The sequence below is a fragment of the Ruditapes philippinarum genome, unplaced genomic scaffold (assembly GCF_026571515.1).
Source record: "Ruditapes philippinarum isolate M1 unplaced genomic scaffold, ASM2657151v2 ctg2461_1_1_1_1, whole genome shotgun sequence".
NCBI lineage: Eukaryota > Metazoa > Mollusca > Bivalvia > Venerida > Veneridae > Ruditapes > Ruditapes philippinarum.
Genome location: NW_026858231.1, coordinates 75593 through 93330, shown reverse-complemented (window position 1 = coordinate 93330; position 17738 = coordinate 75593). Strand labels below are relative to the sequence as shown.

Sequence of the window (17738 nt, the reverse complement as noted above, 5' to 3'; positions counted from 1 at the left end):
ATGCTGAATCGTCTAATTTACCTATTTTCTGGTATATTATAAATTCTGTTCTATTTTCGATTTGTTTTGTGGGTTTTTGTAGATTTATTTTTAATTTACATGATGTTTAAACTTGAGGCTTCTATTTATACACATGTAAACCGTAACACATACAATTAAGTTTCTTTCATATGTAAGACAGCTGCGTAAAATAAACTGTTTATGTTGGTTAATAATTTATAATTAGAATGTATAGCTGAAAATATAAATACCTGAAAATCTGATAATATCCCTTCTACAATGTTGACCTCCATGATTGTGAAACTATACTTTATCAACATGAAGAAGATAGGATTTACACTGTGACTGAATTGCGCAATACAGTGCAATACACAAAATAACGATGTTGATTTTAAACTGTACTGTAATTGGGTAAATCGTATCAAATATATCTGTTACAATCTTAAAGCAAAATATCAGTTAGCATATTATAATATTGTGCTATCGATTGTGCCGACTTCAAAACATTACATAGAACATAGATGAATCGATACTTAATTGTAGGTAAATGCAAATATCTAAAAAGTATTTGCTCCTTTTCAGTCTATCTTGCGGGTGTGAGCATGAATTCTTGGATGAAATATCACGATAAGTAAGTTAATTTTTGTAGGGAATTGTTTCAGATGTCAAAATAGAGAATAACGGGATTCCAAAATAACGTCCAAAATGGCAAAACTGAAAATGTTTCAGACTCGGATATGCGTATGAATGAAACTCAAGTAAATCTTTACTCATGTTGTCTTATTGGGTTGCATACTATTGTGGTTGTGGTTCTCCAAGAAATTGTTGCTTTGTTGTTTTGTTGCATATTAATGTATATATAATATTCCTTTGTTGTCGTCGGCTTTGGTTTTTCAGAACAAAATATGGAGATGTGATACTAGGACATTTAAAACTGTTAAACCGCACATTTTCCGCGTAATAGTCATTATAAAACTATAAAAAGAATTGGGCATAAATGAATATAACTTGAAAGAAATACCAAAGGATTTTAAAAATACCTTGCAAATTATAGTTTGTTTATTTGAATAACTTTACCTTTAAAGCTTTTCACATCATTCAATGTAAGATACTTATTTTCATACAAAATGTATGGGATATATTTTTCCAGCTTGAATTGAAACTAGCCTATCAGACTGGACAAGGAACTGGATCAAACGTATAGCTTCATTACTAAGTTAATTGAACTCGCTGAATAAAATAATATGATTGCCAGTGCCTCTAATAATATTATTATATTATTCAACTCTATCAAAATAGTAAATATTCACCCTACACTCATTTAATACCCTGTATAAGAATTATACAACTTCTAAAAACGTTTCACCTTATTCATGAAAAGCTGGCATAACCATTTAGTCAACACACTTAATTTCTGATATAGCGGACTTATCTAGCCTTTGGTATGTAATCATTATCGTTAATCGTATCCAAGACGTGCATCACAATATTATCATCCTTTATGGAGCAATGGACAATGATTGTTAACATCCGTGTTCAACAAAGCTTTAATACGAGATGAGAATTCAGAAGGAATGCAGGTTTGAGCAGAGACTAAACAACCTAAACAGAAGAATATCTCTTTTTTTTTTTAATAATTGAATTTCAAGATCAATCACACTTGACGTATAGGGGAACCAATCATGACTTTCGTTTCGGGGATTTAGTATCACCAATCATATGCACGAGTACAAATCGTTACTGTTGACACTATTCATGACAGTTATATTCAATCACGATCGTCGTATCGTAGCTCAGGTACAAATCGTACAGTCGGACTTGGGCATCGATCATATCTGTCGTATCAGAATTCGGGCAACAATCATGACATGACTGTCGTCTCTTGGGTATTAACACAAGTTATGACTGCTGAATTAAGCCACAGGTACAAATCATAACGGTCGTATCGTTACCAATCTTCAGTAATGTTTATTCACGGTTACCAATAATTACAGTCGTTTCGGGACTCGTGCATCAAACATGTGTGTCGAATTCAGGTATGTACTGCCGTATTAGTACGGACTCGAGCACCAATCTTCACATTCGTATTGGTACACGGACACAAATCATGACTGTCGTATCAGGGCTCGAACACCAAGGACGGGCATAAATATGACTGTCGTGTAAATGCACGGCCACCAATCATGATAGTTCTACAGTAAAAAGGTACCGATCGTGCCTGGCATATCAAGATACGGACACCAATCATGACTGTCGTATTTGGGTGCAGAAACCAGCCGATGACTATCGTATAGGAGGATGGATACCAACATTCGTATAGGAGGATGGACACCAACATGGCTGTCGTATTTGTGCACGTATTTAGTGACTTATGCACCAATCATGACAAACGTTTTGGGGTTTCGGAACTGATCATGACTGTCGTATCGGGATACGGGCACTATAATCATGACAGTCGTATTTGGATTCGAGCGCCGATCTTAACTGTCGTATTTAGGTACGTCCGTCCATAATGTATGTGGTATCGGGGTATGTGCACCAATAAAGACTGTTGTTTAGGAAACCGACCATGCATGTCATTTCGGGGCTGAGGCACTTATCATTACAGTCGATTCTGGGTAATGGCATCAATTACGACAGACGTGTATTGCGAAAAACATCGATTGCAACTTCTGTACTTTTGTACCGACACCAATTAAGACGGTCGTATAGGGGCTAGGGTACCGATCATGACAGTCGTATTGAGGTTGGACAGTCTTATCGGAGTGTGGGCACCGAACATTAAAGTCTTGTGGGAGTGCGAGGACCGACCACGACAGCCTTTTGGCCCTCAGGATGCTTCTGAAATTCTCAAAAACCGTGCTAGCTCAATTTTTTTCACAAATCTGAAGAACTGCTAACATATACCATTAAATCATGATTTTGTGGAGTTCAAATACAAAATGTACAAGTCTTTGCATATCTTAAATATCTTAGCAGACTGTTTAAACAGTTATAAAAGGACTATATAAATATAAGCAGTAGCTTTCAACCATTTTAGAAACTTTTTAAATTGTTTTACTCAGGGGGGGGGGAGGCATTCAAACCCAGTTGTAAAAAATTTTCCAAACTTTGGCAGGACAAACACTTTACAAAATTTTAATTTGGCTCTTTGGACCTCAAAAATAACTATAAAATACAAAGCTTATATATTTTAATACTGACCTTTCAAAAATATTATAACACTCTTTAAACAATCTTTTGTCAAAGAAACATTTTGTATGCGTTAATAATGATATGTGTTAAAGTATATACACATTACACAGTTATCATATTGCTTTGTTAGCTACGAAATGCTTCAAAGCTTACCCTAAGCACACTAGTAATATAATAAAATTCTCAGGAATACTTTAGTAATTCGATGCAGTGGTTGGCAAGAGTAGCTTGAATAAATATATCATTGAATATTAATGGGTTCTTCTTCTGATGATATAGATAAGGTAGTGTAAAGTAGTGTAATCTTGTAGAGCATTGGAGGATTGCAGCACACAAATAAAAACACAAGTTTAGAAAGACTGCAGGTTCGAGCAGAGGCCACAACCTAAACAAAACTCTGTCCCATTTGGTGCGTGTTCAATCCCCAGTGGACAGTCCTCTGTGAGTTGTTTACCGCATGGACCAGCAGGACATTTTGGCAAGTTGTCACCCATCCCTGCCACTCTGATGTTGTCATTGTGACATTCGTTACAAAAATGAGTGTTACCAAAACAGTAGAACACGGCAACCGTGCAGCAATACCGGCATTTATACTCTATAAAGTCTGTACCATGGATATTACAGTTCTGAAAGATATATAATTCTGCTGTACAATAAGCATAAAATATAATAGATGAACAAGTCAAATAAGCCCGAAATAGATTGAAAAATATAATATAAATCACGTTTTGTTCTAAATTAACTCAGCAAGAGTCCTTTTTGTCAAATTATGAACAGTATTGAAAAGATAAATGAATTTAATTTTCTAAATGACCACTTAAAATAAATTATTTGCAAAAATTGAAATTGTTATAGAGTTTGTGAAACAATCGAATACCTGTACTCCCTGTACTCCACTACATGCGGAACAAATCAACTCCTCTGGTTTTAGATTCACGTCGCCCGCTCCATCTTCACATTGCGCCGCTCCTCCAAAGAAGGGCTAAATTGAAAAACGTTTCATCAACTAGTATCAAAATTTGCAATTCAAATGAGTTGGAAATTTTCCTAAAATTTAACTGTAATCAATAACTATTTATCTATTTTCATATAAGTTTGAATGAACTGTTTTGTTATACGTTGTTCTGCTATTGCCGATTTGACGTGCATTGTTTATGGTATTGTTAAACTTATTAGAATTAAATTATTAACTTACTCTATTGCATTTAAAACAAGTATAGTAGCAGTATCTATCCATAGCAAACTGTGCCGGATTATTGTAGTACGGGCTAGCACTGTTTGTAATCTGGTCTGATTTTTCCAGACCTTCATACTGTAATCTTGTCAAGGCTTTTCGTTTTACTTCCTCGTTAAGTTCGTGAATTGGATTTAAAAGTGACTGGAGCTCTGGGTGATCCATGGGTTGCTGCATCATAGAAAAAAAAACATTGACCTATACATATATTTACTGAAAACATTATAAACAAAATCTGCAAGATTATATTTCATCTATACATAATAGATTAGATGTGATAACTATAATATTAAATGTTTTGTTTGCTTTAACTCTTAAATTACACGCGAATACATTAACATAGAAAATGGTATTAATATCCACTTTATGAAGAGTTCATTATGTTATAAACATTACATACCTTACACATTGGACAGAGAATAAAATTGAAAGTTATCCTCGGTCCTACCCATTTATTCTCGAGAATTCTCTTTACACAGTGAAGGTGATATTTGTGCCCACAATTTAACTAAAATAAAGGATAATTTTTATATTATTGTAAATATTTATGCATAATTGCGAAATAATATTTGTCGTTTAAAACGACTTTAACAAAATATTATTTGGAAGACATCAAGAGAACATTGTAGGCAGTGGCACATTATAGAACGTCCAACTTGGCAAATGTGAAAATGCGAGTCTGTTCATAGACATTAGTGGTAAATGCACGATGTTTTAGGTCTCCCTAACACCAGCTTCAGTGTAACTCAAAGGATGTTGTTTGAACATCCACAGATGTGCTCTTATGGAAGTGATCATGGGTCAATCAATGTGACATTTTCATGTCATTCAATAACAAAGCGGTGTATGGTCCCACAAGTAAAAATGTAAATGCCCAAAACGAGAAAACAACGGGCAACTTAATTAGAGCAGCGGAAACTTAATTAGAGCAGCGACACACCACAATCATCGCTGTTTTATTAATATAATAAATAAGTTGGAAAACACAACCGAATTAAAAATGTCGTTAGGACATGTTATGGTCACTTTAAATATACATTTGTATAACCTATTAGTGAAGAAATGTGGCTTACTAAGATACACGGTGCAGCCCTGAGTGGGTCCGTGTAGCAGACGGCACAATTGTCATCCCCTGTCTGGCCATGACCTTTGTGTATACAGTCCTTGTCCATACAGGGTGGACACTGGGGTTCGTCACGATAACCTGCACATTGGTGACCACAAAACAGCACCTTCACGCATGAGTTATTTTTCATTTCACGAATACATGTTTGTGAAAAATCTGTGAACAAAAAACAATTTGTTGGAATCTGATTATATACTTCAGCTTTAAGTTTATGTATGTACTATGTACGGTTTGTTTTTGTTTTTGGGGTTGTTTTTTGTTGCTGTTTTTCGGGGGGGGGGGTTGTTTTTTGTTGTTGTTTTTTTTTTTTTTTTTTTTTTGGGGGGGGGGGCTAAGTTAGGAACTAATGTTTAAAGATTTTATACATGATTTTATACATGAGAACTATTCAATAAATAAATGATACATTTTCTATTTTAATATGTATACACATGTAACATACTTTTTATTTCAATAAATCACTTAACAGGCAAATAACTATTATATTACCTGAAGTAAGACTGTAAGGTTTATTTAATGAAGGTCTGGCGTCCATTGTAGTTACAGCTCTATCCTCTTTATTTTCGAACACTAGATGAAATGCCTGAAAGAATTATTTAATTAACTAATAATTTCTTTAACTTATATCTGCATTTATCCTGTATTGATTCCCATTTTCGGATATTTATTTATTTCTAGGTGTATCTTAACTTTAGGAAGCGGCTGAGTCATATATTGTTGTAAATATACAATGTACAATGAATTGATAATAAGTTACACGTACAATGTCACTACTGGTCAATTAAGCTTGATTGACTCGGCTACTTACTTAAGTTTGCCCAATCTGATTTCAGTTGTAAGCATTTCGTTTTTTGTTTGCTTTTTTCCCCTTTTTTTTATTTCTGTTTGTCTCAATTGCTAAACATATTTCTTAAGCTTGTAGGCCATCATTTTGATTTAAAATGATGCCAACTAAGGCCGCCTTTTAAGCTGACATTATTATGTTGACTTTATATTTTATTCACATGTAAAATGCGTTACCGATAACTTACCTGTAAAACATGTTCCCAGCCTCTGGGTTTGGTGAACACGACAACAAACACTTGTTTTAATGTTGTAACTGGGAATGATTCTTCAAACTGCTCTATACATTGTTTCATGATGTTTGCAACGATATCGGGAGGATGGCTCAGAAATCCACAACCCAGTGTCGGAAATGCTATAGACGTCATTCCGTCCTCATGTGCCTTTCTAAGACATCCAGTCGTCACTTCATTCAATATCTGTGCATACCAAAGCAAATAATTTTAAATCTTTAATGTGATCATTGTATTTATTTAAAGTAATTTTCTTCCTTATTACAAATCATAACATTGGTTTCAATTTCATGCACGGTACTACATAATGTGCTACTATCATGATTTTGCTATCTATTTAAATGGCAAGTAAATATTTACCCATTGGGCATCAGCAAACTCAGAATCCCACGCGCATACTGACACGTGATAAACTTTCTGGCAGTGCAGACCATATCCATTGGTTGACACAACTTCACCAAATGATATTCCGTTAGGATATGATTGGGAACATTCTTTCTGCAAGTCAGGACCGGCCTTCCTGGATAAAGATTGTGACAACCCTCCAAGATCCAACATCAGAGCCGGGTTGGTACTGTTTACTATCACATCAGCCTAATAATAAACAGGAAATAAAGAAGGAATACATTCTAGAACAAGGCTAGGGGAACTTGTTATTGTGTTGTCATATATTTCTAGTTAATATACATTTATACTAGTATAGCATTACAATTAATGATCAATAAAAGAGAAAAGCTTGTATCTTCTAAATTTAAAAAGTAGTTTAGAGATTTATTGGACATGTGGCTGCTATTGCGTGTTTAAGTTGCAGTTTTTGCCTATCTAGACACGTTTCATAAATCACTTAATCAAAAACAAAATATTTATACATAACAATGTTGTTTTTTTTTAAGTGTTAATAAACTTGGTATGTTCTATTATATTTGTATATTTACGACGGTATATGTAACGTTTTATATCACACAAACTTATCTAGGTGTGCATGTACTATACAGTACATTTTGTAGGCCAATACCAATTTCGGAAAATGATATACAAATGTACATGTATATTTTATACGAAACAAACATAGATGTTATAATGTACAATGTTACTCGCTGTTTTTTTATTTGATTATCCTCCTCTTATTCTGATAATACTTATTAATTTAAGTTATTATAACAATAAATACCTGAAAATCGGATAATATCCCTTCTACAATGTTGACCTCCATGTTTGAATGCTAAAACGAAACTAGAAACTATAGTTCATTCGAGTATAGATTTATATACTGTTGTACAATTGCGCAATGTCTTGAGATACGCGTGAAAAGGAAGATTACGATTTCATGTTGTGTTTTTTATGATATACATGTATATTTGTATTAAAATTACAATTCAGAGTAGATTAGTATTGAAGAAATATAATACTGTATTGTCATTTTCGATTACCGACTGTGTAAAGGTGGCTGTATCAAATAATGCACGATTTATAACGTAGATATATATGTACGAAATGTTAATACAAATGTATCCCTTTTGTGGATGGTTTGGAATTGGGGTGACTTGGATCACTTCAAGTCCAGTTCTTTCCGTCAAACTTCGGATAAGAAGAACGGATACAGTATTTCGGAAAGATAAAAAAATGATATTATTGTTTTATTCAACGAGTTCAATAAATTTAGCTTTGAATTTACACGAAAATAGGAACGGATTTATTCAGTATTGAGCCCAAACTCAATCAATATCCTCTATTTTTTGCTCTCTCCGCCGCTATTTATGTGATTATTATTGTTGCAGAAACCGAAAGTACAAAGTCTACCGGTTGACATTAATTTAGATTTGTTCGTCAGTGGGCATTTTTAAAATGATTTTGGTTATCAGCCATATTTTCAATAATAACTTTCCGAGATAGACTTCATTTTCCTTCAGATGTCAAAAAATATACACTTGTTACACGTTATCAAAGATTACACTGTCTGTTTTTGTTTACATATAAACCACGTGGTAACACTACTTACAATTAATATTAAAGCAGCACGCCTCCAGATTTGTGATGATTTTCATGAAAATCTTAAATCGTTTTACTTTTCTTAAAATCTCAGTAAGTTTTGTCAAGTACGATATTCTTTCAATATTTTGGGTCATCTGGAGGAATGCAGCTTTAAGTCCGCGGTTATTATCAATAATAACCGAGATTGTTACAAGTCATGTTTGCTTTGTTTGGGTTTTTTGCAGGGAGGTGTGCATATGTCAAGTGCCTGTACACTGCCCTGTGTCTGCCGTTCAGCCACCTTATCAAATGTTTACAAGTAATGGATTTTTCGAGTAGAGAAATTCCTAGTTCAGTTGTTCTACATAAATAAATCAACTGTTTTCATATTACTCATTTACTGCAGTTTATCAAATATAATACATAATGTAAACACAAGTATAGGTTTTCTTGTACAATTTTATTAAAACAGTTACTTAAATATATAACTCATACAGTTACATATTTCCTTATTTGTAACAATGAATAACTGTAGCTCATTTCATTTTACTATAATAAAAAAATGCCTGACTATTTCAAATTTCATTTAAATTTTCTTTTTTACCTCATGATTACTTACAAAACAACACCAATCAAATAAAGTTTTACCTTTTATTAACCTTAGTATTTATTCTAGAAGGAATATATATTTCATCTTTAATACTGCACTTAAATTATACTGTAAGAACTCAATAACATCCAAGACTTTCTATTACCAAGCAATAATAAATACCCAATGTTTAAAGGAACCCCACTGAGGTCCTAAACCCTAAAGACATAAAATTTCAATTTCTTCCAGAAATCAATATGGGCATTAAACACAGGTAGATATGCAAAAGAAAATTAAGAAATATGCAAACACAAATATGATAACATATTTTTGTGCTATTTTTAGCTTGATTTGAGATCTGAGTGAAAAACGTTGCAATGCTTTTCAATATTTGATCATTTTTCACAATTAGAATAAATACTCTGGAATAACAGAGTGAGCGAATGATCAGAAATTTTGCAAACAAGTCGTTGGTTTAGACCTACATCGTGCTAAAAACAAACCTCGAAAAATTAGTCCATAGTTTGTCATGCCAAAAAACCTCAGTCAAGTCCCTTTAACCCTTGTATTATTCACATGTTACTATAAACAGATTTTGAATACTTAAATACAGAAGGGCAAACCTTAAATAACATCTTAGTAGTCAAAAATCATTTCTATTATGCCAATCACTAATTGACAGCATTATAAGCCCCCACCCATATGTGACTACAGTTACTGCCCCTGTTGTACAAATTTTAACTTAAAGTTCCCTCCCCTGATTTGACAACAGGATTAATATATGATTTTCAACAAATGCTTACATATCTGTTACATTTAACCAGACCCCTCTTTGGTATAGGTAAACTGCCGCTTGTGTGAGAGAATAAATTTAGCACTTTCTATTTCAAGCCACATAAGAATCTAGTGTTTGTGTAACCAATACATTCTTTGATGTTAAACAAGCCTGAAGGGCTTACAATACAAATTTAAAAATAAAAATTTGTTATAAATATATCTAAAACATTGTAAATATAATATGTTTTAATGAAATTCATAGTCGCAGAGGAAATTCAGTGAAAAAAAATAGATTTACTGTTTCAATACTGTTTGTGTACACTTGTACATAATTGTGAAATAAAAAGAGTTATATCCCCTTTGAATCATTTAATGCACTAATTTATGTATTTTGATCTTCCAGGCGCGTAGCTGCCTATACGCGAGGACGCAGCTGAATCCACATTATTTTGACCAAAAAAAAATTTTTTAGTAAAAAAAATGTGGTTTGAAATTCAGCCGCGTTCGCCAGATCTGATTATTACCACACTGAATACTTTATAAATCATATAGCCTAAATCGTACACCACACCGTAGTATTTTTTTGAAAAGCTGTCGGCCTTTGCAGCTCTTCAAAGTCGGAAGTTTGCACGCGCCGTATTTTCGAAATGTAAATGATGAGACGCCTGAAAAACTACATGAGATCAACGATGCTCACAGAACGGATGTCTGGACTAGCGCTGTTGCACGCCTACAGACACATGGGTTTAGATATTGATATTATCATTAATGAGTTTGCGGCCAGCAAAGGCCGCAAGTTAGACTTGCTGTGAAATGTAGACTAGTTGAAATAAACGAAAGTAAAGCTATTCATCTCCATTTTTATGCTAAAATAAATGGATTTTCGTTGGTCAAGAAAGCTCTCCGGAGGCCCCAAAACGCACCAAATTGCACCATTTATTTCAAAATTTTCAGGGGGGGCATGCCCCCTGACCCCCCTAGATTATTTTGAATCCACATTCTTTATAGGCTAGCTACGCGCCTGTCTTCTATATCAATAATTTGTCATTTAACAGAAGAAAAAATTCATATTAAAATAAATGCATAGTTCTAAAGCTACAGGTGAAATATAAATAGCACAATGACTTAAAAACTTTCAAAACCTTCATTGTCATATAGCTGTAATACAGGACTGAATTTCATTTGTTTTCTTAACATGCATAAAAAATTAAATGCCATTCTTTTTTACTATCCTTAATTACTAAATGTAATGCTAAGATAATATATCTTATCATTTGTAAACTTTGTAAACACAAGATTAAGTTTTAGCTACATTTTCCTCATAACTTTGCATGTATCTCCTCGGCATTTTGGACAAAACCACTTTCCTTTTGGCTTACTGGTAAGTCCTACACAATTAAAATGGAACCATTCTATTGCACATGCATCATTGTCACAACCAATCATTTCACCATATGATACTTGTTGACATAAACAATAAAGAGGCTCATCAGGGTCAATAGGGGGATCAATAGGAGACTGTTCTTTATCTTTCTTTGTCTTCCTTTTCTTCTTTTTCTTTGGAATTTTCTCTTCCTAAAATGTAATGTTCAATCAAAATAATCAGAAGATTTATTTCTCCGCAACGAATCATTTATTTGTTTTAAACCTATTAATTAAACCAAGTTAACATAATATATTTTCTTCTATTAACAAACAAAACTTTTTTCCTTCTAATCAAAACCAAACTATGACATAAAGAATAAGCTTTTCCAATTTTAATGAACAACTAACTAGAAAAATAAGTCTATATACCTCTTCTTTTATAAGTGTGTCATGATTTTTCTGTCGTCTTTGTCTCTTGCTTGTAGTAATTATTCTTTGCTCTACAATTCGTTCCTCTTGTTTATTGACCTTGATATTGTTAACCACAGGAGGTTGTGGTGTGAACTCCTCACGCTCATGATCACGTGATGATGATGTTGAGGTAGGATCTTAAACACAAAATAATCAAAGAGTTATTCTAAAATGTAACAGTCTTGACTACAGTCGGACTGAAAAAAGATTAATTTCAACAAGAAAAACATATTAATTACACTTCATGACAAAGAACTTTGTTGTAAAGAAAATAGTCATTACTATTGCATTTTTTGTAAATTGTATCATATAATATTTACCAAATATATCATATCATTACATATACTTTCAAAGGTAATTAATCCTTTCTGTTGCAGGTATGTCACATTATTTTTTGAAGTTATAAATATTTATTCAGTGTGTATACTGAAGCTTACCAAACAAAATTCCCAGATTTTCCCTGTCTTGGTCAAGTTGTCTATGCCTATTCTCTATGAATTCATGAATCAATGTTAAAAGGTGTAATTTTTCATCTCCAATTTCCTGACACTTCACAAGTGTTCTCTGTATTGCAATAAATGCCTTTTTCTTTGCAGGTCCATTCTCTTCCTTCAAATAAACTTCTTTATGTTGTTCAGTATCCTGTAAGAGACCTAAAATTAAATAAGTAACAGGAATTAGCAAAATATAAAACTATAAATAGAAATCACGTGACAATGACGCCACGTGACTTGTTGTGTACAACGCTAATTCTATTTTTAGACCAAAATATTTCTTTCGATCTCGGCGGAAATGGCAGTAAATATGATGAAAATATGTTCAACACTCAAATGGATGCACTTAAGTTGTATCAAATGATAATATACTGAGAAAAGATCAGAAAAAAATATGTAAAACGCTTTTGAATAAAACAAAACCAATCATCAAAGAACATGCAAAACATTCTGTTACCTTCAAAATTACAAATAAAATCTTCAGAGTGACAAACAGCTATGGTCTGAATATGTAATAAAACTAATGTTAAAATGAAAACTTACTTCTGCATTGAATATCAAGTTCTCTGAGTTGAGTCACTATACGTTGCAAATCGTCTGGCAGGTTGTCCATAGTTTCAAGGTAATTTTCTAAATATGTAGCCGAGCAAAGAGCTTCCACGGCTGCTTGATTTAAAATAGACATATTTATCAATGTAATTCTATCACCTTTCAAATAAATTTTCCATTTGGTAAGTAGCAAAACGTTACGGAAATGTGTGTATTTATCAACACACGGATTGTTTTCCCTCGCCGTTAAGTTGAATACAAGCCTCGTTTCAAATTTGTGTATTGAAACGGCATATATATTGTTTACACAAATTGGAACTGCATAGGGGCCTCAATAACAAAAACTACCAAAAAGGAAGAGTCTAGATGTCCAATAATAAATTATTATCTTTCCAACAATGTTTTATTGTATGTTTTTACGCATAAGTAAAATGAATATTAAAAAAGAATGCTTAAAATAAATGTGGAAATAGATAATTATAAAAATGTGTATTTAAACAATGCTTAATTGTATTCTTATTTTATCAATATTTGAGGGGATCATTAAATTAAAAAAAAAACAAAAACAAAAAAACATCAGTGCATGGTCTTTGACTAAATCTTCTTATCAGGATTGACTAATTAAAGGGCGCTCGTTCAATAACAATACTAGCGTTAAATAATTTGTCCAGTCTTCAAATAAATCGGATAACAACAACAACAACATAAACTTTATTATGCTCAAGTCATGATAACAAGCATGTGAGCATACAGCGAATAATACAAACAAAAAAACCTTGAGAGGTGTAACGATTCTATGATGAAATATTCCAGTTCTAAATAACCCCAAGGATAATATTTTAGTCTACGCTTCATTGTTACATCAATAGAGACAACAACTGAAACACAGAAAATACTGAATATTATTAATTAATTAATTACGTACTATTGTATGAAGATGGTAAAGAAAAATAGGGTTAATAACAAAAAGAGTAATTTTGAGTGGTAAAAAGACAGATCCTATATGAAATGTGTATTTTTAGAATGTGTCATTATTTAATTACGGTCATTAATGTATGACCATCCTAACGGGCACTATAAGGAACTGAAAAATTGACAACAGATATGTACCTGAAAGGACACCTGAATGCAAAATTTAAACAAACTTAACTTTACCGTACGGAAATCGAGTTATGGCAACTTTTCTTAATTTAATCTTGGGTGTTAGGAGGGCAATTTTCCAGAAATAAGGAACCTTTTAATAATCTCCAATAATTATGATCGTTATAAAAAATGTTTTCACGTTGACTTTGGTAAGAAACAAAATGTAATATTCAGTTAACAACACACATAAGCAAAATCATTGTTCCTACTCAAAAATTATTAAATATGTATAAGATGTTACCCTACTCCACCCATTTTTAACACTTGTTTGACCAATTTCCTGCTTTGAGAGCCTAATTAAAAATAAAAAAAAATTACTAAAAGTGTTTGTTTTTTTCAAATTTCCCTAAATTTTCTCTAAAGTATATTGGCTGATCTTGTAAAATTTTGAATACCTTTACCATCTAGTTTTGACTTTATTGACTTAAAATATCAGGTACCATATTTGTTCTTAGATTCAGCATTATTTAGCCGATAAATACCTAAATTAATAAAAACACTTGTTTACTTAAAAGGGATATAAGAGATAAATAACGTTAAAAGAAAAAAGAAAAATAAGTTGACCCTTCTGGGGTTTGAACCCACGCTCTAATTTTTAATATATTTAAAAGTAGTTCTAGCCTATTTGATATACATGTACTTTTCAAACGGCGGAAATGCATAAGGATGGTCATACCATAGTTATTTAAAGCCAATTATCACTTTTCAAAATGTCTCTGATCGACATGTATTTTTCAAAATAAACTTATTATATATACGAGATAGAACAACAATAACGTGTGCATTTCAGTCCTAAAAACCTGTTTCTAATGCAGAGTTCCTCCCCTTTTTATAACAAATACCCAGTCGCTAGTAGTTTTTTTTTGTTTTTTGTTGTTGGTTTTTTTGGGGGGATGTCCTTGTTTTTTCTTCTTTCTTTCTTTTGTTCGTTAGTGGTTTTTGTGGTGTTGTTTCTTTTTCAAGTAAAAGCACGGATTTATACAAGTATAAATCGGTGGTAAAAGTATGTGCTTATATCAGTTTTTAGTAAAGTTTTAATTATAGAATCAAAGCATCCTTACCGAAAACTCCACTTTTACTTTTCAGCTTGATTGTTAATCTGACGGTAAATGTGATGTCTCATTTGACCATTTTCGTATTCTACAAACCCATCATAATTAAAAATATTTCGCCCGGGACACAAACTGATAAACTGATGATTGGTCACGTGACACTCATAACTATAGTTAAATTATGGTCAAATTTGTTAGTGCGTATTTAACAAAATTTGCGGCAAATCAAAATAGAACGTTAAAATTTACCAAGTAATAACTATTGTACAGAAACATGTCACGCTATGGGATATTGAATAATCCTACCACATGTATATTATAACCATAGTTGAAATATGCTCTTATATTAAACTCTCACATTACAATGCAGTATCATTTGGAAGACATGTAGATCAAAATTTGATGTATAGTACATTTCCTAATAGAAATGCAAGTATTTCCTTTCATTATTTGGCAATATGAATAGAATTATGTCATTTTGACATTTTCTATAGCTCATTCAACCAAGCCTCCTTCGAAATGGGACTAATGGCCGTTCAAAATGCTCTTTTTAGTCTTTTCAGCTAGTAAATTTGATTTTATTAATTTACTTTTGTAAAGTAAAATATTGGTATTTTTATGCTACTAACAGATCTTATTGCTGTTGGGCGGTCGGGTGGTTTCCAGTACTCCTCACTTGAATTCTATTAAATCTCCCTTAGGATATGTTGCCTGCATATTTATTTTGTCTTTTGACAGCTTATCTATTATATGCACGCTTCGTGACCTGATCCCCTTTCGAATTTCCTTTTTTTTAGTTTCGCACATTGTTTTCTTGTTTAGGGCAGATGCATTTCTTTACTTGGAACCATACACCGCTTGTCATGGAATTACGTGCCACATTGAAGGTTCCATGATAATCGCCATATGAACACATCTGCGGATGTTTCAAAGTTCAAATTTTTACCTTTTCATTTTAAATGCTAAAGTTGCATGCCTCCAGATGATTCGAAATAGTTCAATAAAATCAAACTAAAAAATAAAATCGAAATATGTACTGAGATTTTAGGAAAAGTAAAATGATTCAAGATTCAAGTAATATTTTACATGTTATGTGCAGTATTACAAATATATTTCTACTGCGTTACTAACGAAGTAAGGACTATTTTGCATTCTGGAGCCACTTTTTGTTTTGGTAATTTACTTGGTTTGCAAGTGCTATTGATAATGTGTTTTTTTGCTTATTTTTGGTTATTTCAATATATTATTAATTCAAATACATTTTCAAAATTTTCATGAACATAAGCAAGAATCTGGAGGCGTTCTGCTTTAGATATTGCTTAAGCCGGTGCTACGGGGCATGTACGGAAGCATGCAATTACCACTTCTATCCATGAACAGGCTCAGTCTGCAAAATATATACAGTTTTGCCATGTTGGGCTTTTTATGGATTCTGGTTTTCTCTATTTTATTCCTACATACATGTAGCAGTGCTGTGACAGAATATACATGTAAGTATATGGTACTGTCTAAAAATTCCTGGTGTGTATAGCCATACAGTAGACATATTTTGACTTTTTTAAGCGGTTAGACCATTTCGTATTCTTCATCCGAATGGTATCTTACTTTTGTGTTTGATTGAATATTTCAAATAATCGATGAAATTATTAAAGTTTGTGTTTGTGCCTTTGAAATAGTTAATTAATATAGAATCTACTTATTAAAACATGTGTCGACTTATTTAACAAACTATTGAAAAATGTTCATTCCATTTTCATATATTTAAATATTGATGAAATGAGTTAAATGTTCATAAAATGATAAGATTTCCCGATTTATTCAATACTGGCATGGTTCATATGAACATGTGACATAAAATATAAAATTGTGAACATATATAACAACCGGAATACATAAAAATATACAATAAAAAAACAGGAGAATGAGTGACAATTATATTGTACCCGTAAAATAAAATAAAGATTTGATTACATTCTTATTAATAACGGAAATTTATGCTTCATTAACAAAATTTTCTAGGAGATTAATGATACAATAAAATACTTATAAAACCTATTCAGCACTTTCTGCGAATTATTTTACTTGTTGGTAGTTTCATACCGTTTCGCATCACCAAACTTGTTATTACCGCCATATTTTGATTTACAAAGTAAGTAAAAAAAGATTTTTAAGCAGCGTGTAGTATTATGAAACGGACCTCTTTTGAAAGGTTATAATATAACACTAACATTCCATTGATTTGTCACACCTATGTCTTAAATATCGTGACTTGATCCTCATTTGTTTAATATTTTAAAATTTCATGTTCTTTTCGTACCAAATATTTTCGACTCCTTGTCTTTTAAAAGAAGGTGCGGCACATACCTGTACAGTAGGCACCCAAATGGCAACGTTTATAAATATCTCAAATTTCTAAATTGCTGAATAATTTTTCCTCGTTTTACCAACATAATTAATGAACATTTATTTTAACCCTTTACCACATATATACGCGAAACAACGCACTTTCGACCCCCCCCCCCTTTTTTAGGCCTCAAATAGTGAAAAAATGTCCTATTTGGGCCCAAACATAAGTTTTCGTTTAAGAAATGTTGCTTAAAAAATTGAGCACTTTTTCGGCGCCGCCCCCCATCCAAAAGATACATCAGGGGGTTGCCAGAAGGGGGATGTGCCCCCTTCTGTTTGAGGGGTTTGAA

General features: G+C 32.5%; 4 protein-coding genes across 5 annotated transcripts in view; 1 reads left to right on the top strand and 3 right to left on the bottom strand.

The window, feature by feature from the left end:
• LOC132752546 (uncharacterized) overlaps positions 1-408 on the bottom strand; it is a 30828-nt gene extending 30420 nt beyond the window's left edge. The window contains exon 1 of the mRNA XM_060742880.1: positions 252-408. Coding sequence (XP_060598863.1) covers positions 252-320 — 69 coding nt within the window. The 5' untranslated portion in view covers positions 321-408. The remainder of the gene's footprint in view (positions 1-251) is intronic.
• A 2768-nt stretch (positions 409-3176) lies between these two features.
• Positions 3177-7962, bottom strand: LOC132752543 (E3 ubiquitin-protein ligase MYCBP2-like). Its single transcript, XM_060742875.1, has 9 exons — positions 7803-7962; positions 6992-7225; positions 6587-6817; positions 6045-6138; positions 5503-5711; positions 4830-4937; positions 4391-4600; positions 4073-4177; positions 3177-3821 (listed from the first exon to the last, which is right to left on the bottom strand). Exons 1-9 carry the CDS (start codon positions 7842-7844, stop codon positions 3546-3548), a joined length of 1509 nt encoding a protein of 502 aa, XP_060598858.1. The 5' UTR covers positions 7845-7962; the 3' UTR covers positions 3177-3545.
• Positions 7963-9043: 1081 nt separating this feature from the next.
• On the bottom strand, positions 9044-13129 carry LOC132752544 (inhibitor of growth protein 1-like). The gene is made up of 4 exons (XM_060742877.1): positions 12842-13129; positions 12242-12457; positions 11763-11941; positions 9044-11543 (listed from the first exon to the last, which is right to left on the bottom strand). Exons 1-4 carry the CDS (start codon positions 12981-12983, stop codon positions 11277-11279), a joined length of 804 nt encoding a protein of 267 aa, XP_060598860.1. The 5' UTR covers positions 12984-13129; the 3' UTR covers positions 9044-11276.
• Positions 13130-17072: 3943 nt separating this feature from the next.
• Positions 17073-17738, top strand: part of LOC132752542 (chromosome-associated kinesin KIF4-like) — a 30687-nt gene continuing 30021 nt past the window's right edge. The window contains exon 1 of one of the 2 annotated variants that reach the window (XM_060742874.1): positions 17073-17191. The gene's annotated coding sequence lies outside the window, so the exon portion shown is untranslated. Of the gene's footprint in view, positions 17252-17738 lie in introns of both variants that reach the window. The other variant, XM_060742873.1, reaches the window with a different exon arrangement.